Source organism: Lytechinus pictus, chromosome 1 (genome assembly GCF_037042905.1).
Source record: "Lytechinus pictus isolate F3 Inbred chromosome 1, Lp3.0, whole genome shotgun sequence".
Classification (NCBI taxonomy): domain Eukaryota; kingdom Metazoa; phylum Echinodermata; class Echinoidea; order Temnopleuroida; family Toxopneustidae; genus Lytechinus; species Lytechinus pictus.
Genome location: NC_087245.1, coordinates 26,967,834 through 26,990,704, shown reverse-complemented (window position 1 = coordinate 26,990,704; position 22,871 = coordinate 26,967,834). Strand labels below are relative to the sequence as shown.

At 33.8% G+C, this 22,871-nt stretch overlaps 1 protein-coding gene across 9 annotated transcripts in view; it reads right to left on the bottom strand.

Moving 5' to 3' along the window:
* Nucleotides 1–18,896, bottom strand: part of LOC129260138 (uncharacterized) — a 53,474-nt gene extending 34,578 nt beyond the window's left edge. For 5 of the 9 annotated variants that reach the window (XM_064099312.1, XM_064099324.1, XM_064099315.1 and 2 more), the window contains exons 1-20: nucleotides 18,758–18,896; nucleotides 13,930–14,031; nucleotides 11,509–11,532; nucleotides 10,720–10,761; nucleotides 10,088–10,171; nucleotides 9,632–9,700; nucleotides 9,136–9,213; nucleotides 8,461–8,547; nucleotides 8,097–8,144; nucleotides 7,519–7,602; nucleotides 6,261–6,416; nucleotides 5,529–5,786; nucleotides 3,973–4,032; nucleotides 2,938–3,018; nucleotides 2,624–2,668; nucleotides 2,159–2,227; nucleotides 1,891–1,935; nucleotides 1,272–1,346; nucleotides 957–1,001; nucleotides 469–513 (exon numbers count right to left, since the gene is read on the bottom strand). In XM_064099312.1, coding sequence (XP_063955382.1) covers nucleotides 469–513; nucleotides 957–1,001; nucleotides 1,272–1,346; nucleotides 1,891–1,935; nucleotides 2,159–2,227; nucleotides 2,624–2,668; nucleotides 2,938–3,018; nucleotides 3,973–4,032; nucleotides 5,529–5,786; nucleotides 6,261–6,416; nucleotides 7,519–7,602; nucleotides 8,097–8,144; nucleotides 8,461–8,547; nucleotides 9,136–9,213; nucleotides 9,632–9,700; nucleotides 10,088–10,171; nucleotides 10,720–10,761; nucleotides 11,509–11,532; nucleotides 13,930–13,996 — 1,462 coding nt within the window. In that variant the 5' untranslated portion in view covers nucleotides 13,997–14,031; nucleotides 18,758–18,896. The remainder of the gene's footprint in view (nucleotides 1–468; nucleotides 514–956; nucleotides 1,002–1,271; nucleotides 1,347–1,890; nucleotides 1,936–2,158; nucleotides 2,228–2,623; nucleotides 2,669–2,937; nucleotides 3,019–3,972; nucleotides 4,033–5,528; nucleotides 5,787–6,260; nucleotides 6,417–7,518; nucleotides 7,603–8,096; nucleotides 8,145–8,460; nucleotides 8,548–9,135; nucleotides 9,214–9,631; nucleotides 9,701–10,087; nucleotides 10,172–10,719; nucleotides 10,762–11,508; nucleotides 11,533–13,929; nucleotides 14,032–18,757) is intronic. The other 4 variants (XM_064099320.1, XM_064099347.1, XM_064099337.1 and 1 more) reach the window with 2 other exon arrangements.
* Nucleotides 18,897–22,871: the final 3,975 nt, after the last annotated feature.

Below are 22,871 nucleotides of genomic sequence, written 5' to 3'. Positions count from 1 at the left end.
TCCAAATGAATTGGATATTATTACCCCGGCTGTAGCTCAAGGAGCCTCTCCAGCGCTCGGCATTTCAAGGAATAAATTCCTACCAGACCCCCTGTTTCAAAGTCCGGAGACTAATCCACTGGGCCACAACGCTCCACTCCACTACTAGGTGTACATAATGAAAGAGAGCTCACAATTGATTGTTTGCTACATCTACTCCAATATCCAAAAAGTCAGGGTGTATAAAGATGAATACAATTTTTCCGTATATTACCTTTTCCTTTCTTGCCACGTCCTCCTCGCTGTCGTCCATAAGCAACTTTCAAAAATATTTGTCTCAATAACTTATATAGATTAAATCTAATTTCATAATTAAATTATAATTGGAGTGCATGATGAATACTTTATTCATGATCATGAATACCATTTTACTAATTACTACATTAAATTTTTTTCGAGGAATATTCCCAATAAATGACATGACCTTACTTCCTTTGCCATTGTTCTCTCTGCTTCCTGAACTGCTATCGGAATCTGTCAAAAAATGGAAACATTCACCGACTTGAAATCATGTTTGAGTGTATTTTACTCTAATACAATTTAAATCCAACTTTATAAGTAACGTGCTAAATGTCAAGACTATTCAAAGACTTATATATCTTTTCTGCTGTCTATGGTTTTTTTGATCAACTATTACGTTTAAGGGATTCACGAGAACTCTTATTTACTCATTTGCAACATCTACTTTAATATCCGTAAATCGGAGTACTACCTTTTATTATAATATTCAGACATGACAGAATAAACGTCCCTCATCAAAATGAAATTCACGAAATGTCTAAGACCAAGTCATACATAAATAATAATGGGTATACCTGGGGTGTACTTTATTCTCGAATAACAATGTTACTCATTATAAGATGGATTTTATTTTTTGCGGAATATCCCCAATAACTCAGATGAAGACTAAACCTTACCTCCTTTGCCTTTTTTCTCTTTGCTTTCTGAACTATCACTTGAATCTATATAAATAATGAAAACATTCACCAACTTCAAATCAAACTTTGAGTGTATTTTATTCTGATACAATTTTAATCCAACTTTATAAGCCCGACGTGTATGCTAACTTTCATTGTTATCATGTTATTGGAAGACTTCAAAATTTTCTGACGCACTACTAGGTATACAAGATGCAAGAGAGCTCACAATTGATTGTTTGCTACGTCTACTCCAATATCAAAAAGTCAGAGTGTATTAAGATGAATTCAACTTTTCCGTATACAAAATATTACCTTTTCCTTTCTTGCCACGTCCTCCACGCTGTCGTCCATAAGCAGCTTCTGCATTCCCAACTTCGACTTGGCCTCCTGTAATCATGATATTTTTCTCACTAACTTAAATGAATTAAATGTAATGTCATAATTGAATTGTAATTGGAATGCACGATGAATGCTTTAATCTTGAATACTATTATTACTAATTACTTCATGGATTTTATTTTTCGAGGAATATTCCCAATAAATTAACTTTACCTCATTTGCCATATTTCTTATAACTGCTATCGGAATCTGTCAAAAATGGGAACATTCGCCGACTCGAAATCACGTTTGTGTATTTTACTCTAATGCAATTCAAGCAATTCACGAGAACTCTTATTTTCTCGTTTGCAACATCTACTTTAATATCTGAAAATCAGAGTACTACCTTTTATTATAATATTCAGACATGACAGAATAAACGCCCTTCATCAAAATGAAATTTACGAAGTCTCTTCTAAGCTTTAAGCAAAATCAAGTCATATACAAATATTAATGGATATACATGGGGTATACTTTATTCTCGAATACCAATATTGCTCATTACTGCATGGATATTATTTTTCCGAGGAATAAGATGTGGAATAAACCTTACCTCCTTTGCCACTGTTCTCTTTGCTTTCTGAACTGCCACTGGAATCTAAATAAATAATGAACACATTCACCAACTTCGAATCAAACTTTCAGTGTGTTTTACTCTGATACAATTTAAATCCAACTTTATAAGCCCGATGTGTATGCTAACTTCCATTGTTATTGGAAGACTTCAAAATATTCTAATGCACTACGTCTACGTCTACTTCAATATCCAAAAGTCAGAGTGGATTAAGATGAATTCAACTTTTCCGTATTCACAATATTACCTTTTCCTTTCTTGCCACGTCCTCCACGCTGTCGTCCATAAGCAACGTCTGCATTTCCAACTTGGCCTCCTGTAATTACAAGTGTATTTCTTATTAATTTGTTCTGATTTGGGTCAATTCCACGGTCAGCCGCGCCATTCGGTCCCATAAAATTGTTTTCGTAATATTTCTAAGCTAAATCAGCAGTTGGTTCTTTCAAATTATCATGGATAAATAACATTAACAATGGCGCATACCTTCCATAAATCCAATGTTCGCTTTAGTCGAAGCAATTCATTAGACCAGATTATGCTTAACACGTGTTATTTACATCTTCCACCATGTTTACTTCTAACGGATTTTTATGTTCACAATAAAATCAAATAAGTCAAAGTTACCTATTTTTCCCATAGGATTACTAATTATAACGTCTAAATGTGATCTATCAATGAATATTCCCAAAATTATAAAGACTATATATTTTACCTCCTTTGCCACCATTCTCATTGCTTTCTGAACTCTCATCAGAACCTGTCAAATTAATAAGAAAACAATCACCGACATGAATTGAAGTAACTATAAGCTTATTCTTACTATAACACTATCCAAATATTATTTCATGAACTTGACATGAAGTTACGTTGATGTGTTTGTCTTACTTTCTATTTCAATTTAAACCAACAGAGTGCCAATTTGAATTTCCCTCTAAGTTACATTATTTTCTCACGGTCATTTGTTATACCGCCAGATCATTTTAAAAAATGCGTAGAAGTACGATAAATGTAGATAAAATGATATACCTTTTCCTCCTTTCTTGCCGCGTCGTCCACTCCCTCGTCCATTGCTAGCGTCTGTATTTCCAACTTCGACTTGGCCTCGTCCTGTTACACAAATATATTTGAACTCGGTGGTCTAACTATATCATCACAGAGCTTGTAACCTAACATCCTCTCAAATAATTGCTGACAAAAAGATTAACCCTAACTTTGCATTTGAAGGTTTACTGAATTCCAAACCATGGTTATCATGAAAAGTGGATTTGTTACAAATGTATTTGATGGGGATTCTTTATCTTAATAATAATGTACCACAAAATAAATAACAGTGACATTTCCTTTTGGGGCACAATCTTGAATTCTATGATAGATAAAAAGGGGGCGCGTTTTGCATTTGAAGAAAACCTGAAATCACCCCTTTGCATCCTGAAATGTGCGATACGTTATATGCATTCTATACTTCTTAGAATATTGCATCTAAATCTAAAAGTGTGTGAAATTCGGACATTTTTTAAACTTCAGAGAAAGCGCTTTAAGTCACATCATTGGTTGCATGATGAAATACCTCCTTAAACCCAAATTTGGTTGGGAATCGGTCCCTTGGTGGCCGTAGATATAACCTCATGAATACATAATTAGCTCCATTGAAAGTCTATGACCTGGTTCTAAATGTTTGTCATCATGCTCTAACAAAATATGGTATAAAAAACGCTGAAATGCAAAATAAGTTTATGTGACATCACTTTGGAACTCTATAAGAGTTGCTGTAAAATCAAGGGAACAATGTAATTGGAGTATGAATTAACATTATAGTTGATACTTCATGATTTTCATTGAAAATTTTCCATCACAATCTTATTGAAAAGGGATCGAAACTAAGTGCAAATATATCTCACAAAATATGGTATCAAATTATTTAGGAGAGGATGCTTTTACTGGATATATATTATAGTTTAATGCTGATGTCAAGCTTAATCATTAGATTTTACTTACTCAGTAAATATTGTTTAATTTTTTTAATGATTTTCTTAGTCTGTTGAATGAATCATGAAAACTTACCGCCTCCACGTCCTTTACCTCTATACCGTCCTATAAACGTCGAGATCTCAGTTCCGGAAACTTAAACATTGGAAAGGGATAAAGTGAACACTATGATTAGGGCTGGATGTCATAAATGATTTAATGTGATTGCAAACATGGTCAATGGTTTTTTCAGTATATACATACATATATAAATAATAAAGATATGTTTGTGTATTATAAATAATACAGATATGTTTGTTTATTATAGATAATACAGATATGTTTGTGTATTACAACGATCTAGTTAAATAAAAATATACCCTTTTGATATCAGCGAAATAACACCTTCTATATGAGACTTTAAAGCGTATTTTATACTACCTTTTACTTACCAAACTAAACCGGGGTTGTCATTTTTTTTCAAACAATCTGCTTATAATGCTAATCCTTCTCCTGCAAACTGTAAATGTTATTTTCTTTGTCGGTAGTAGATCATATTTGTTTAGAATGACCTTTTTATTTTTTTTTCTTTATGATTCATACCAAATCAATTACCGATATATTATGTTTGTTACGTAATGAAAATTGTATTGTATACGAATGTTATGAATGCAGAAGAAAACAATAAATCAAATCAAATCAAACTAATGCGCATGAATCATAATTACCTTATGGCGCAAAGTGTAAAATAGGAAAGATGTTCAATGATAGTCAGATCATGAATAATTACCAGACAAGGTACACTGAAGTCAAAATAAGCAACTAAAGAATAATCTATGCATGATGGTAAGCCAAATAAATCGGGTCCATAATATTTAACAAGTTAAAGCTATTCAGCATGACCCAACAGGTCACTCACCCTTCCCCCTTTTCAGACAGAAACAGAAACTATTTCTTTGATTTTCTTTTGAACAACGGGATTTTCAGGTTTAGCTGTGAAAAGTTTAGAAAAGACATGTAGGGATCGTTCCATAAAGACTTACTATGGTAACTTTGAAATCGAGGTTTCCATGGTAGATACAATACTGGCAAAGTTGCCATAGTTGGATCTCTTTACGGAACGGTCCTGTGATCGAGGTGAAGTAATATATTACGTTTCCTATATCCCTACTGAGCAGAACACTGTGTGCTCACAGTGTGTTTACAGTGTGGAACACAATATTATTCAACAGTGTGAATTACATCTCCGCATTGTCCACTTACATGTATTATTCGAACAAACTGTGAATAGAGTGCAAACACACTGTGAACACAATGCGAATACAATGTGAACACCCTGTGAAAACACTGCGAATACAGAGTGAATATGCCGTGAACACAATTTGAACTCACTGCGAATACACTGTGAACACACTTCGGATGCAGAGTGAATACACTGTGAAAACACTGCGAACGAAATGCGAACTCACTGCCAATACACTGTGAACACACTGCGAATACAGAGTGAATACACTGTGAACACACTGTGAACACACTGGGAACACTATGTGAACTCACTGCGAATGCAACGTGAACATAATGCAACCACACTGTGAACACACTGTGGTAGTTTCTTTTTCCAACAGGGATTTTTGTGTAGTGGCTCAACTTACATTCAAGCTCCTTAATCTGTAGCGAAGAATCTCCTCCACCATTGGAAGTGGCATAGCAGTAGTTGAAACCACTCAATTCATCACTCTCGACCGATGCAGCAAGTTCAACCCCTGATAAAACGTTCCTGACAACCAGACAATACCGGGTGTAGATGATTGTGAAGGAAAACCTCTTCTCTTTTTCGTAGAATGATCCAATGGGGAGGCACAAATCTTCACCATTAAATTTCATGGTCGATTCACCAGAAGAGCTTAGTACTGTAAAAAAAAAGTAAAGTGCAAATACAAGTTTTTGTGTCTTTACAGATGTCCTAATATGGCTAGCTCTCCAAAGCGAAAACAAAAATAATGAAATGAAAAATGACAAAGTATAGTATCCATAGTACGTTCTATAATGTGACATACGTTAAGTTCTTAACCTTTCAATAAACAGTATTAAGAAATACGAGAAATTATAGGCAATACCACGACAATAGTTTCGTAAAGGCACTATGAAAAACAAGTTATAGAACAATGTTCATGTATTTCATTGACATTATCATATACATGTTAGATTTTGGACACTTGTGAAACATATTCATGATTGACTAGTAAAAAAAAGTTCAATGAGCTGGAATGAGGAAGAAATGAATATTCTTGGAGACAGGGGATACATAAGAAGCGTAGATTCTCAGAAGCTTTGTTTTTTTACTCTTAAGAATATAGGCCTATATTTTTTTCTTTATCTCTTACCAATCTCAAGACAGTTCTTTCCATTTTTATTTCGACAGAAACTGAAGGAAAAAGATTCGGCAGAGCTTGTCATTTCATATTCCAGTTTCTCATTCTCGGTAAGATCTTCAAAGACTAGCTCTCTTTGTCCTCTCCTACATGTGAACGTCCTCCACTCTGGGGTAAGTCAAAATAAAGTAATCGTCATTGGTTTATAACAATGGTGAATACCTGATTATCTTCCAATATCATTTCTAGTTCTTTCAGAACAATTTTCTGAACAAAACGCCCGGACAAAAGGACGGATCTTACCAATGTGTCATACCATTACAATTGAAAGTCACAGTTTAAAGGAATTCTGGACTGTGGAAAAAAAATGAGCTGTACAGTCAAAAGTGTCAGATACCTGTCAGTGTCTGTGATATGTTGTAAAGAAATAAACTGAAAATTTTTGTTCAATTGCCGAAAATAACATCCAAATTATATCATCCATTGTTTACCATGATATTCTTTGTTGAAATATTCATTATGATTTTCTTTTATTTTAACATATTCTTTTCTAGATGCAATGATTTGTTTTTCAAGATGTTGTTCTTATATGATTTTCTTGATAAGTTTGACTGGCAGAGTTGGCAATTGACTTTGTTTACTATTACTATCTTTTGTTTATTCTATATATATATATATATATATATATATATATATATATATATATATATTTATATATATATTTGTAATTCAATGTGTTCTTTTGTTATGCAGGGCCTCCATGTAAAACAGTATTTAAATTACTGATGGGGCTACCCTGTTGAAATAAAACTGAATAAATAAATAAATAATTAAATTTTATTACGTAAAGTTATTGTGTTATAAATATTTTCCCCAGCAGAGAAATTAAGCGAGGATTTTTTTTTTCAGTCACAGATGTTTTGAAGTGTCTGTACAAATTTGATTGTGCTTATTATATTTTGAATCCACATAAACAATATAAATACAACACACACATTAAAGGATTTAAAGTTTAAGGCAAATCCACAAATAAGTAGGCCTAGACTTACAGTACATGATTCTCACAAATGCAAAAATCGAGGTTCACCACCACCTCCACCATTACCATCATCATCATCATCACCATCATCATCAACTATTATATGTGTAATCTTAATTTCATTCTACATCTTCAAATGCCTTTCTATCCCCTCCCCACACGGTATTTGACACAACGTTATATGGCCACCTTGAGTTATAATATTTATTGATGTACTGTATAAGTATTTACCATTTCGGTTTCTATTTTGAGATCGACCACCACCCCGTACTCTCTCGACCACCGTCTCAGCATTTCCCTTGTCCGCTTTTCGTCCTTGAAATGACAACAGAATAGATTGATATCGACCACGGGGCAAAGAACGGAAAATAGACACGTACATGTCATATCATGAATAAATGAATATAATGGTAACGTGTTTGGGAAAATTCATACTTGTGCTAAGAGTAAAAAAGGGTCGATTCTTTTAAGGTGGTCATATTTGTTATGTATTATACGACTGGCACCCCAATTAATACTCAAAAAGTGTTAGCGTATTTAATAAAAATATATGTTTACAAAAATTCATTCAATATAGAAAGAAAAATCGAGACCAGGAGTTCAACAGAAAGTGATGGAAAGGGAGCTTGCAGAGGGAGAGAGATGTTGGTTCGAGGGGGTGGGAGTGTTATATTGAGAAATGGAACTCAAAATGAGAAAGTGCATGTGTGAATGGTGGACTTATGTAAAAACGTGAAGACATGCTCACAAATTCTTTTGAAAAAAAAATTACATTGGGCACCCCATTGGTTATCATAAGAAAACTTTACCTCCATTTCCTCTGTTCCTTTGGCCTTCCGAACTGCCGCCTTTAGAACCTAATGAAACATTGATGAAGTCCTATTAGTATGACCTAAACTTGTTCGAGAGCTTAAGTCGGTTTCAATTACTTATTTCTGCTCGTATTACTTTCAAATATTACTTTGATTTTTCATAAAAAGAATGATAGACACTAATTGATTTGTAAAATTTTGCTTTAATAAGCTCTTCTTCTGTTCCTTTTCCAGAACTTAATCAATTGAATCTTCCCTATTTTGCCTGGCCTTTATGGTGGTAACGCCCCCCCCCCCTCTGAACACCATAAAATCAAAATGCCTTATTATAAATATATATAAACATAGTTTAATGTCTTACCACTTCGATCTTTATCTTTACGTCGACCACCTTCTCGTACTCTCTCAATCACTGTCTCAGTGTGTCCCTTGTCTCCTTTTCGTCTTCCTAGATACAACCACAAAAGATAATAGCTAATCAAAATGCGAAAAAAATGATTATTTGAAAAAATAAAATATTTCCACTTCCCTCCAATTCAATTAAATATTCATTTAATTCCAATGAGACATACATCAATTGCGTCAAAACTCCTTTAAAATTGAGCAATTAAAAATTCAAAATATAATATTACAATTGTAATAATAAACAACATACAAGACAAAAAGAGTATTGGTTTTGGGCAGTCATAAAAACCCCGGATGTTATTGTAAAGATGACCACCCTTGATACAAATACAGTGTATTACTTTAGTATTAAATCCATAATAAGAATTAATTAAAATTCAATTTAAAACAGTTTATGAATAGGTAATGATCAACTATATATATTTTGGTATTATATAAAAGAGGACAATATACTAAAATCAAAAGGTTAAGATGTAAAACCTGGTTTTATTCGTCATGGAACATGTAAGGTCATCTGTCTTCAGTTTATTTTAAAAAATCTGATAAAATGTGAGCATGAGACATCCGACGATTGTTATAAATCAGTCATTATTTAAAAAAAATCAATAATTTTTTTAGCTATCTTTCATACCATTATCGTCTCCATTTTTGCGACGATCTCCTCCCCGTTGCTTGACTTCCGTTTCTTCATTTTGTTTATTTTTCTTCCCTGGTAAAAAAAATAAATAATAAAATGAGACAATGTTTTGACAAATGACAAATTTTATAAGGATATCATCTTGGTGATCCCATATTTTATACAATGTTAGACTCCTGGGGCTTGTTGCATAAAATTTAGCCTTAAACTCTGGCAAACAACATTATACTATTGACATTTAACACATTGAGTTTTTCTTTTATGCAAGAGGCCCTTGGTGATTCTTAACAGAGTCCTTTTTTTCGTTGCAATGAAAAACCAGTCTTCTTGAATCAACAATCTGTTATTTGAAAGATAGTTTCAAAAAAGGCGTAATGCATTTTTTTAATTGGGTTATGAGTTAGAGATGACTTGAACGTATTGCAATAATATTCAATATAATGATCACACTTTAAATAAAAAATGAAAAAACAAATAAATTAATCGTTACCTTTTCGTGACCTTTCTTGAGTTGTTTCTGTATCCCCTCTCTGGTTCTTCATTGTACCCTTGTTACTCTCTTTTTAGGAAATAGAAATACAGACAACCATTCAAAACTGACACTCTTCAGATTTTTAGACGAGTCTCCGAGCTAACAGATGTGCATCATTTTTAAATGGGCACTTTTCATTGATTAGATATACAAATGATATTTACCATTAATTTCATGTCTATATCAGTGTTATTCGTGTTTGTTTCACTTACATATTAAACAAATTCTTACATCCTTGATATTAACAAAAATATGCAGCATTTTTACAGGGACTTTTACCAGCAGTAGTAGGCCTAACTGGTGAATCTAGGAGAGGGGAGTTGATGGCGGTTCCCATCTTACCAGATCCGCCCCCCCCCCCTCTTTCTCTCTAATTCTGCTCATAATAATATATTTCATAAATTCCGTATTTACCATTTTCTGTGGTGATGGTCTTCTCACTGGTTGAATGTGACACTTTCGTGAAACCACTTTGCTGGATGTTGAGGCCTTGAAGACCTGACAATGAAAGCATGATTTCAAAATGTCGATTTCACTTTACTTTCCTCCTTAATATCAATTTTTAATACATCTTAATGAAAAAAAGATTGCATCGACAGAATCGATACCAGAACACTTTAAAACCAGTTATTTACAAAATTCACGACTTTTTTCTGTCCAAATATTTATCTTGGATTCATCTGTTCCTAATTTGTTAACGTGCAAATTTGATGGCTTTATTTATTGTTGTGTAAAATGTAAAGTACACAGCTCAAGCTAAAGAAGGAAGTATTTTCTGAAGCTGGAGTAGACGCGTAGTATTAAGAAATAAGGGCTAGGTGTAATGTAGACTCATGTAAATAAAATTCAAAATCTGTTGTAACTTAAACTGAAAGAAACATAAAATTCCATAACGTAAACTAGACTTTCATATGTGAATATGAAGCGCTTAGAAACTAATGTAATAAGCGCTATATAAATGTACATTATTATTATTATTATTAATATAGATATTGAATATACTGACAAATATCTTGTTGAACAAATTTTTATCTTCTTTTTCTCACCTGATCCTCCGCTATGTGTGAAACGATCATTATTATCTGCAACTGTGTAAATCATAGTGATAATGAAGAGAAGGAAACAAATATTTTTTTTAAAGGAGAATATATTTTAATCTTTTCATCAGCAATATATATGCCCGACTGTCAGGGATTAGCCAGAGTATAACGAAAGAGGAGGGGCGAACTGAATAACAATGGCAGTATTAAAGACCTACACGGCCTAAATATGTTATGTTTCGTTACTCTTCTTTCTTCTATGTTTATATTTCTTCTTCTTCTTTTTGTTACTCTTTCCTCTCCATAACTACCTGAAAAGTTACGGGTTATGCCCATTATCCCCATGTAGCTGCTTTGCCTCTGTAACGCTTTGTAGTTTGAGAATATACAGCTTCCGGTCCATTTGAACACGTGACCAACGAGAAATTCAAGCAGCGAAAGGGACAAAGAGATATATCATTGATGTATATAGGCGATTTACATAAATACAAATATTATAATGATAGGCTGCAATATAATAACTTACGATGCAATACCCCGCCCGCAATAAATTGGTAGATATGAATAAAAACAATAGATATGTAACAAAGAATTTATGAAATGGAAAATATAATATAATGCATTGATGAATTAATGAATGGAATAATGTTATAATTGTTAAGGTTGATTTTTTAGAGGAAAATGAATGTGTTAATTTTGTTTAAACATCGAAATTAAAGAAAAATAAATGCAAGACAAAAACATGTGTATTTCTCAAGATAGTTTAAATGATATCAAATTAAAGTCAATCCTTACCGTTGTAACTGCCACCTGCAGAGACTGTAAAAAATAAATATTAAGAGATGCGAAGATTTAATCATCCATCAAACTGCATTTTTCAATGATTGTCTACTTCATCTTATTCATCTTTCTTCTCCTCCTCCTTTTTCTGCTTCTTCTTTTTGTCTTCATTATCAATATCATCGTCACCACTCTATATTTTCTTCCTCCATCTAATTTTCCTCCTTATTTCATCTTCTTGATATACTATTATTTCCCCCCTCTCTCTACAATTTTGCAAGTCTTTCCTAATGCAAATACTATCGGTAATTTCCTTTCTTCCCCGACTCTTCTCACTTTCTTTATTACTCTCCCACACTCTCCCCTCTCTATCTGTGCGTGGGTGTGAGTGTGTCACTGGCGTAAATCCCGGGGGGGGGGATGGGGGATATATCCCCCCACTTTTCGAGGAGGGGGGATGGCCTGTACAAACATCCCCCCACTTTTTACGAAAGAAATTTAAAAAAAATCACAAGAGGTAATTGTTTTATTGGTGAAAATTCTTCCTAACATACCGCTTAACAAATAAAACAATATTATTGAATCATAAAATGCAAATAAAGAGCCAGTTCACCATTTCCAAACGAAATACTTATGTCCTTTATAGCATTGAAGAGAAACCCCCGTTGGGGTCTTTGGGAAGGGATTAAGATGGAATGTCAAAATTGTTTTGAATGTAATCTCTAATAAAACCATTAAACCATCATGGGGTAAAAAATATTGGAGGGGTATTCGCCGTATGGACATACAGTGATGTAACTACGGGGGGCATGGGGGGGCACATCCCCCCCCCATCGGCTGACACAAAAAAACGGGGAAAGGGGGGGAAGGAGAAAAGAGGGAGAAAGGAAGAGAAACGTAGTGGGAAAGAAGAAAATATTATTCATTATAATGTTATATTATATTATAATTATGTTATGTTACATTACATAAGAAACATTTTTATCATAACTTTATGAAACATAATTTGCCCAGGGCCTATGTCTTCATTGTTCTTGGTGCTCGCATTGTCTGTTTAACGAGATATATAATCCTGTTGTACTAAAACATCCCGTTTTCAAGTCAATATAAACCAAATATATTTCCCAGCACTTGAGTTATTTGAATAAATTGAATTGAAATTGAAAATTGAATTTTTGATATTCAGATCAGAAGAAGGGACAGTTTAAGGACTGATTTTAGGAATTCATGAAGAGCAGACATATTAAATTAAATTGAAATTGAATAGTTATCATTGTTTTATGTAGTGACATATGCTTCTTTTTCATGACTCAAAAAGTGATTGCCCCATGTTAAGGTCTTCGTATATATGAAACATTTCCTGTTCGTGATTACGTTCGCATTAGTGGATCGGTGAGATATGTCTGCTCTTCATGAATTCCTAAAATCAGTCCTTAAATTGTCCCTTCTTCTGTTCTGAATATCAAAAAAATTCAGCTCGCGCTTCGCGCTCGCATCATTTGGTTAATGAAATACGTATGGTCCTAGTTAATTCCAACAAAGAAACCTTAGAATGCCCCACTTCAGGTCTGAATTATCTAAATTTTCAGCTCGCGCTTTGCGCTCGCATTGTTTAGCGAGACAGGTACCTATCATGATTACACAAATTTGATTATAATGTCCCTTTTTAGGTGTGAATATAAAAAAAATTCAGCTCGCGCTTCACGCTCGCATTAGTTGATTGGTGAGATACATATCCGTTTAATGACATTGTCTTTAAAATGTCTCTATTAGGTCAGTATAACTGGCAACTGAGCGCGCTTCGCGCGCACTCACTCAGTGATTCAAACATTTTGCTGGTGCCCCCCCCCCCCATGCCGTGACCCACGGTACGCCACTGTGGAAATAGTAATGACAATTCCTTGCATATCTAAAAACATGATTGCAAAAAAAATGCCAAAATATTTCAGTCATCCCCCCACCCATCAACACGGATTTACGCCAGTGGAGTGTGTGTCCCCCCTCTCTTTCAGGCGCGCACACGCACACCCTCACATAAATACACCTTCACCCCGTTTACGAATGCACATACCAATCCTCTTTGCACACAACACACACACACACATTCTTCAACCCACGCACTAACGCACACGCTACCAATCCTCTTCTGGTAAAACAAATTAGCAAAAAGCAACAATAACGTGCATACGTAGGCGTTGGCACTTGAATGATGAATTCAACAAAGGTTCCGTGCTGGGCAATGCTGGGTGACGAGCACCCACCATTCATGACTTTTGTGACAGGCACCTTACTCCCTCATTTGTGTGCCGTCCACACAATTCGATGCACGAATACATTCATATTCAAATAAAATAAACCAATTAATTATTCAAAATTGCAAATTCTTACATAAAAACCCCAGCAAATACTTAATTCATAATAAATATCATATAATACCTGAAGTTGAAACGACCGCAGTCAGAAGTAGGGCAACACTCAACGCCACAGTTTTCATGGTGAACATGTCTCACCTAGACAAGCCCTTCCTGGCAAAACAATCTATAATTTGGAAAGAATTTATGTTTGCACAATCAAGAACAAACGGAAATAGTGTTTCTTTTTTCCTTTTTTTCAGAGAATGGTGGGTTCGAACCCTTCTCCGGATTTTTGTAGCCACAAATCCATCCACGTGATACTGTAATTAACTCTTGTGAACAAATGGGTTTTTAGGGACTTTTGCTGGAATAAGTGTTCGGAGCTATAAAGAAACATTTAAATAATTATTATTGTCAATAATCCTTTTGACAGAAGAAAAAACAATATCATTCTCTTAAAAAGACATTGCCCCTTATTTATTGCTTTATTACACATATCTGTTTCGGGTCTTAACTGTAATAAAAATATATACTTCTCATACTTTTCTCGTTATTTTTAATATCAAATGAAATACATGTATTTTATCAAACAAAGAACTAAGGATCCAATTACATTGAAATTATTTGTACTTCCTGTAAATCTAAAGGCCATCCCTGATCCAGTGCATTGCTTTCGAAAGATACATGCTCCATTTATTGATATGATTGTACATATATCGCAATACGTCGACATCTTTGTTCATAAGTTTGTTGCTTCAATGTTTTTTTTTATGGCAATAACTGGTACGCCTAACAAATCGAATCAGAAATAAAACTTGAGACTTCATTGACTTGACGGATAATGAACAAAATATTTCTGGTCATGTAATGTGTTAAATTTGAAACTTCAACTTGATTTTTATTTTAAAGGGAAAGGACGACGGATCGTTCCATACTAAACTAGTCAGCTGGTATCTACAAATATCGATTTGTTATGGATCACTTTTCTCGCTCCCTTTTATTATCGTTCAATTAATAGAGAACAATTGAATAGCAGGTGAGTTAAAACAGACCTGTGAAAAGTTGATGAGAAGTTGTAAATCATGACGAAATGCTAATGGACCTTTATTTGTGAATAATACCAGATGGACACTTTCTCTTTCATATCACCAGCAAGGCCCCATTGTTTAGAAGGGATTTTAGTCAATACCTGGTGGAATTATTGTCCAAATTCAGAAAAAACAAATCTCATGCAGTTTTGCACGTACTCAAATCGATTTTTATTTCACTTTTCAAATTCACCTTTGATATTTTACTATATATTTTAAACACAATCCAGTCAGAATCACTCAAGACTGTGTTAATTTGTCAAAAGTGGTGTAACTCAGTGAAAACATTTCTCGCCCATGTTCAATAAATTTTTTTCATCATGGTAACTTTTCAATCCATGGTAACTATCATGAAGAGGTGATCATCGCCGGTTTAGATGGCGGTTGGGCAAAACCGCTGTGCTTTGCCACAGACCGTGTTGACACCGTACATAAACTCTGGACATCTGTCGCTCATCCGCCTCAAACCCCAATATTCTCGGGGAACTGTCCAAAATTAAACATGTTTAATTTTGAGTGGCAATATTTGTGGTCTGCAATGGACCGTATTCAAAACGCCGTTCATCGTGTAAAGAACGGAGGATCGTCCGTGTTCGCACAGGAGGATCTGTTTAATCTTTATTCGTAATTCTTGATGGACCAAAAATTCTGAAAAACTTTAAATAGAACCTCCCGAAATAAAATCCAAAATATACTATAATGGTAAATAAGATACAAGATTTTTTTCAATTTGCAGTAGATAATGTTCGCATTTACCATGTTTACGGTGAATTTTATTACCAAAAATTAATGAAATTAATGGTTTTTTCCTTCTAACCAAATTTGTCTTCGCGCCAATATTCCCAGTTCCTCTTTTAATATTTTTTTTTTTTTTGGAAAGTTGACATTTTCGTAATTTTGTGAATAGGAACAAATAGAAGTGAAATTCATACCTACGTCTTAATGACATCGCCTATGCTGCCAATTTTAAGTCTCCATAGGTTTTGTGATTACGACGAGTTTTTTTATATTCATTTTAATTTGTGTACCTTTGTGTACTAGTATCTGAGCCTTAATTGTTTATTTCTTTGATAAGGTTTCGTCTCTGTCCCCTTTCTAACGGCTTCTTTTTTCATTGAAACATGCTCACAATTACTATAGGCCTATCCTTTGAAGCGTGAACTACCTGCTAGTTCGTATTATTCAAAGTCCATCCCACTGGAATGTTAAAATGTAATGTAAACACATTGTTTTGCTCTCGCCTTGTAAATTGTGAGAAATGGGTGAAATTTTTTATTCAAATTATCAAACTTCCCTATATTAAGCCTTTAAAATTCCAATAAAATATCGATTTGAATAGAACAGATAGAAATTATATTAAAACGGAAAATTTCTTCAAACATGGATAGAAAATGATAAAAAAAAACATTTTAAACTCCCGCTTATTTTCGCAGTGATATTCACATCATAATGCGATATGGACTTGAAAGAACCCATGACGTCAGAAATTCACTACATTTATTTATTTTGCATACATTTTACTGTGTGGATAATACTCTGCATTCAATTCTGTCCTTCCAGTTTTCGTATTGTTCATGAAATATGTTTCAGCTCATTATTTCAATAATTTATTGTGATTTTATAGAGATCACACTGTTAGAAAATTTATCCTTAAAATAAAAGAAGTTCCTGCAGCAAAGTCTCGAGAACACCTGTAATCTTACCAGATTGCGTAATCTTACATTATATCATGTAAAATTACAGGAAAGTGGTATTTGGTGTATGGAACCTTAAAAATTTCCTTAAATAAAACACCCTTTTCCCCTTTTTAAACAGACCTGTTCTGCAAAATTGCAGAAAATTCCTGTTTTATGAAATTTACAGAATGAGTCTGTTATTGCTTTCTGCAAAATCTTTTTTTTCTGTAAATATCAGGGTTTTTTAACAGTGCATCTTTGTCATCATTACGAAATTAAATTTGTTATATGAGTGTGTGACATCATCAGGTCTTTCGTTTGAATATTGACTGAAATGTGCATACAACTGTATCATAAAAACTAGCCGAACCTTAAAATACCATAATATTCATATTTGATTTTCAGTAAGTTGAATTTTCAATGCTGTATGAGTGTCTAAATTTTCTGTATTTATTGCTTTATCAAAATTGTTGTTACTTTAACAGCAAATAAGGCAGGTCATTTACTATCAAGGAGCTCCGATATATAAAAGCTTTTATAAAACATACTGGACAATACCAATCTCAGATTGGACTGCTTATGTTGAATAAATCACTAATTCCTCCTATCAAGCGACCTGTCTGGGTTCTCCATTTTATCAAAAAAAAATATATATATACTGTACATACATGTCACAATAGAGTTTTTGCCGATGTAGAGTAATATTTTTAGATATGCTTTGCTTGAAATGAAGCTAGTATTGAAACAGAGTGATGATAGTGATATAAAATGCACTGAAATTGTTAAATAATGCATATTATCTAAATCGACAAAAAGCAGTGAGAATATTTAGCACAATACCCCTTATGTTAAATTTATCTAGCAATTAATTCATTTTCTCAGCATAAAGAACAATTTGCAATATGTACAGGAATGGAAAATAACATGTATCATGTATCAAAGAAAAATGGAAGCCATGGAAAAGTTTAGAAAAAAGGGGGTAGTAATCAGGTAAATTCCTAAAAAGTGATTTGGAAATCCATTTCTTATTGGCCTGCATGGGTCCCGTAACAAAAAAGGTTAACTCAAAAAGTTAACTAATCGTACACTTGATTATCACTATTAATTTAACAATTGTACATTTTCAGCTGACGTGTTTGAAAATTGGTATACATTTTTTTTGTTCGGGATCCCAATCAAGATATCCTTTCATTCAGAATAGCAAAACACTTTAACATGGTTTGATTTCATATTATTTCAATCAAAACAGTTTTAGGATATACACATTCTTAAAATATAGTAATTAAATGGAAAAGTTACAAAAATGTGAGGGTCTGTGGGGTGTGTGTGTGTGGGGGGGGGGGTGGGGGGCAATGGTGTAAATTAAATTGAATTATATCAATTCAAAGCCATTAAAGCTTTTTATTAGATGAAATATCCCCATTAAATATCAAATTTCAATTTTAAACGTGTATAAAAACCCAATAGCAATATACTGCTCAATAAAATCACATATAAGAATGTTTCAAAAAGAAGTAAAAAAAAAATACCTATTCCAAAAAAAAATTATACAAAAAATACCTATTACAAGAAATGATTTATAAAATGGGTGAAGCGTAAAAATGTATCTCTCCAAGTAAAAAAGATTCAAACACAAATAAGTAATTGTCCTCTCGTTCTACCATGTAGTTTATTTTACTTTTCTGTTAATCTCTAAGCAACTTACTAAAAACTAAATTCCTCTGTATCTTCATATTACAATATAGTATTTCAATATTGTTAATTGATTTCATTGATTACATGTCTGTATTATCATTGTTTAATAAATAAAAAACAAAAACAATTGTGCGTATGCGTTGACCCTTTTAGTCTCTCGTGAACTTAGTTACCAAATGAAGGAAAGTGTAAATCTACATGTACATTTAATTTGTTTTAAATTGTCAAAGACTAAGTCTGTAAATAAACTAATAACACATAAATTAAATGAATAAAAAAATGAACGAATTACATTACTGAAAAAAATAAGCGAACAGTGAAACACGTTACCCCATAGTTATTTTTATTTTGTTATTCAAGCATCACTTAAGTATTGAAGTATATAATTTGTACATGATTTGTTTAGATTAACGACCCCCTGCAATGTCGAAATATAAATTGGTAACCTTACCTTATTATTGTATAGCTTTACGATTCTGTATGGGTCTGGATTCCAAGTCAAATTCACAAGAAAACCTGGAGTTTTCGGTGCATTTACTGTCACCGATCAACTCTTTGACAGAAATGAAATCAAACTGAATCACAAATGCGTTTTTCCTCATCTACCGATGAAAGCAATAGCTGCACGTTTCACACGTAATGATCACGCGGTCTAACAATCGACCAATCAGATTGAGGCCATACCCAATAAATTGACTGTCGGAATTTGGTAATAAGGCGCCCTTTTACTGGTATCTAGTATTGATTAAAATACTCCATTGTTTTACTGCTTTGCGATTTCCCACACCCACTTTTGGTTTTATAATATTGCCTTCATTTGTAAAAGTACAACTCCTTTGTTCTTTTTACTTAAAATATGGGAAATTTCTACTTTTTTTCTTTGGCGAGGAATCGGTGGCAGATGGGATTGCATAACTAAACAGTCGACGTACAGAAAATATTACCCAAGAAAAATAGTCACTCCAAGGAGAAAGTAGATTGCTCTAATTTAGTTTGAAAATATTATGGTGAATATTTGTTTTCCTTTGGGATGGAGAACTGAAGAGTGTTAAAGTGATATATTTACTGTTACATAATCACCCCCACCTTATAGTAGAAAGAGAATGAGTATCGGAGAAGAAATAATAAAACATAAAAGGTATATATATAGAACCGCCTGTTTGCTTGAAAAGTTTAAAGTGTTGAAGATGAGGTTGAAGTGATCGAAAAAAAAAATGAATTTGGAGGAAATATCTTAAATCATACAAAAACATACAAATTTACAAATTTGTATAATTTTTGAGCTACCCAATGAAATATGTGCTCTTATTTTAATGTTTTTCTATTCTTTTAAAAAAAAATAACAGTGGACAACACATGACTATTCCATCATTATACTCTGTATAATTATATTACAATTAGTATATGGTTTACTTCCGATTGTGAACTAATTGCGCATTTCTTGATTTACTATTCATTTCTTTAAAAGCCCTTCTGATTATTATACATCATAAATGGTTCCCATAATACTTCAAAATCACCCGTCTAGACCTTTCTCCTGATGCTGCTATAACTTGGAGGTGTCTATGCATGATCCCCATCTGGACCAGACGACTTCTTTGTCGTTCTTTGTCTTTTATTGATTTTAGAACGGATATTCACACCCAATAAACGAGGTTGGCAGGTATAATAATTTCTCACATGTGCTGATATTTTATTTCAGCATATGTCAGCTGTCACTCCCAGTCACTTTGGGAACAATTCTGGTGATCTGCCGATATGATTCAATTCTGAGTGTGATCTAGTTCCGATTTGTTCTTTTTTTTTACTATAACCATTTAAACCTTTTTTTAATCCTTCTTCAACTTCCTCCATTCCCCCTGCCTCTTTATCTGATTGTTATTTTCATCATCTTCGTCGTCATCATCTACATCTCCATCACGAGCATCGCCACCAAAAACACCACCATGGCCTGCATTGTCATTATGATGTCCGATGTTAGCCTTTTAGCCTCATATTTTGTTTCCTGATTTGCGTCTCTATTTTTCTTCCAACCTGTCTGTCTGAGTTTTATCTATCCCTCTTTCAATACTCTCACTCCCACACACACCCTCACCCACACCTTCTACCCTCTTACACGCACATCCACTCCCCACGCTCATACCTATAGCTCACATTTCTCCATGTATTTCTTCTTCTCTATCTTACACACACAAGCACACAACCTCACACTTTTGGACATTTACTAACGGTAAATTGCCAATTCGTCCACTGCCAACTCGTCCACTCACCACATGGTCTAACTTCATTTAGTCTTATGCCATTCCGTCCATCAACAGTTCGTCTCATAATAATTTGGTCAAATAACAATTTGGTCCAATCATCACTTCGTCTAATCACCAGTTCGTCTATTACCATTTCGTCTAATAACCAGTTGGTCTAATACTTATTTTCTTTTCATTCATTTTGCACAATTAACACTTTAGTTTAATTACAACAAATGGTATATGGACTAAATGACTATTGGACCAACCGGTCATTAGACGAAATGGCATTAGACTAATTTAAAGTAGACCAGGTGATGAGTGGACGAAATTATGGTAGACCAAATAATAGTAGACGAGTTGGCAATTAGACGAATCGGAAATAAACCTTACTAACACACCCACCCCACACTCACACAACCCCACGCGCACACACATTCGCACTCCATCACACACATATTAACCTATGAAAAAAAAACAATCGACACTGCTTATAGTTACTAACAGTACAGTACTGACCTTATAAATAATGTATATAGACACTTTTCCAGGATCAGCCGCTGACTGAGAAGGAGGGGTGTATTAAAGGGAAAGGTTGGTCATCTGCTAAAGTAGATCGCTTGAGATAAATACAGGGATTATTTATTGTGACAAGATTTGTTTAATGTGCAATATTGATCATATTATGACTTAACTGTTTAAATAGTAAAATCTTACATGATGCTCTCTGATAAAAGGCAGTCTTCACCCAACGACTTCAAATATAATAATTCAGGTCAAGTCGATGCCCTTTTAAATCAGTCATGCTCGGTGTAACAATCATGTCAATGGCGTGCATCTACATTCTGTGAATGGCTCCCTCTTACGTCCTCCCTACGTCCTTGGAACACTCACAACGAGAAAAAAATATCAATCGATTTGTAAATACTGCTCTTTGAAATAAAATCCCGTAAGTTTCTTATGTATTTTGTAAAGAAACAATCAACCAAGACTTTGAAAACTTTCAAGGTTCAGGAGTAAATAAAAGAAATAAAGGAACAACCGCATTGGAAACGGGGCGGAAACCGTGACAAAAGCGAAAAATAAATCAAACAAAGTAGGTATTATGTTATCATGTGAATACAAATATAGACCCATCGCTCTGTACATGTATACATAAATACAGTTGCTCAATGTGAAATCGTGTAATACATAAATTAACATTATATGTATAATCGACAACAAGATGTGAGAGATTCAACATTAACATGAAAATATGTCCATTTATATACAGTACGTGTCAATAAAAAGTTTACACTTTGTGAAAGTCCTGGGAATTGAAAAACATACAACATGGGGATGATTTTTTCACATATATTGTTAGGTTTGGGTCTTATCTATCAAATGAAAGTAAACATTTAGACAGAATGTTACACTTGAGTGAGCACTGTCCATTTTTGTAAAGCTCGCAGAAATCGGTTTGCGCAGAAATGCTAATATTCATGCTTCAAAAAAGGCGAAATCGAACTGACCGTCGGTACATTTCTTATACATATCTTTTGCATTTTTAGCCAATTTAATTAAAACAGATACATTTAAACATTTTGTCACAACTTTGCCACCCAAATCCAAATCAACATTTTAACCCTAGGTCAGCCCAACCTTTACCATGTTTACCTTTTTTTGTGCCAGCTGGATCTGAGGACATAACTGAATGTAAACAAATGTTTATTTCAGATACCTCCAGCATGATTTCATTTTTTATCATTTAAAGTGGGTTTACATTTCATATTTTATTTAATACTTGTTTATCCACAATTTTCCTAAGCTTCATTATGATAAACAGAAGAAAAATCATACCTCAGCCATTTCATGTGAATCACAGCTCTGTGTAAAGCAGATATCATCATGATGGCCTCGGTGTGTGGGGAGGGGGGGGGGGCGCAATTGGATTTTATGTTCATGTTCTGCACGAATCCTTTTTAAAGGAGAATGAAACTCTTGGAGCAAGTTAGCTTTTGTGAAAGCAGAAAAATCAAAGAATAAGATCAACAAAAGTTTGAGTAAAATAGGACTAGCAATAGAAGAGTTATGAGCATTTGAATGTCGAGATCACTAATGCTATGGAGATCCTCCCATTGGCAACGCAACCAAGATCTATGATATCACAGATGAACAACTCTCCCCTTTTGGACACTGAAAATATACCCCAAAACATCTCTTTTTGCTCATTCTAATCATATGACAAACGATTCATCAATGATATAATGTTGTGAAACCTCTGTACTTGCCCTCTCATAAAGAGAACATCTCACCTTGTGATAGATTCTATAAAAGTGAGAA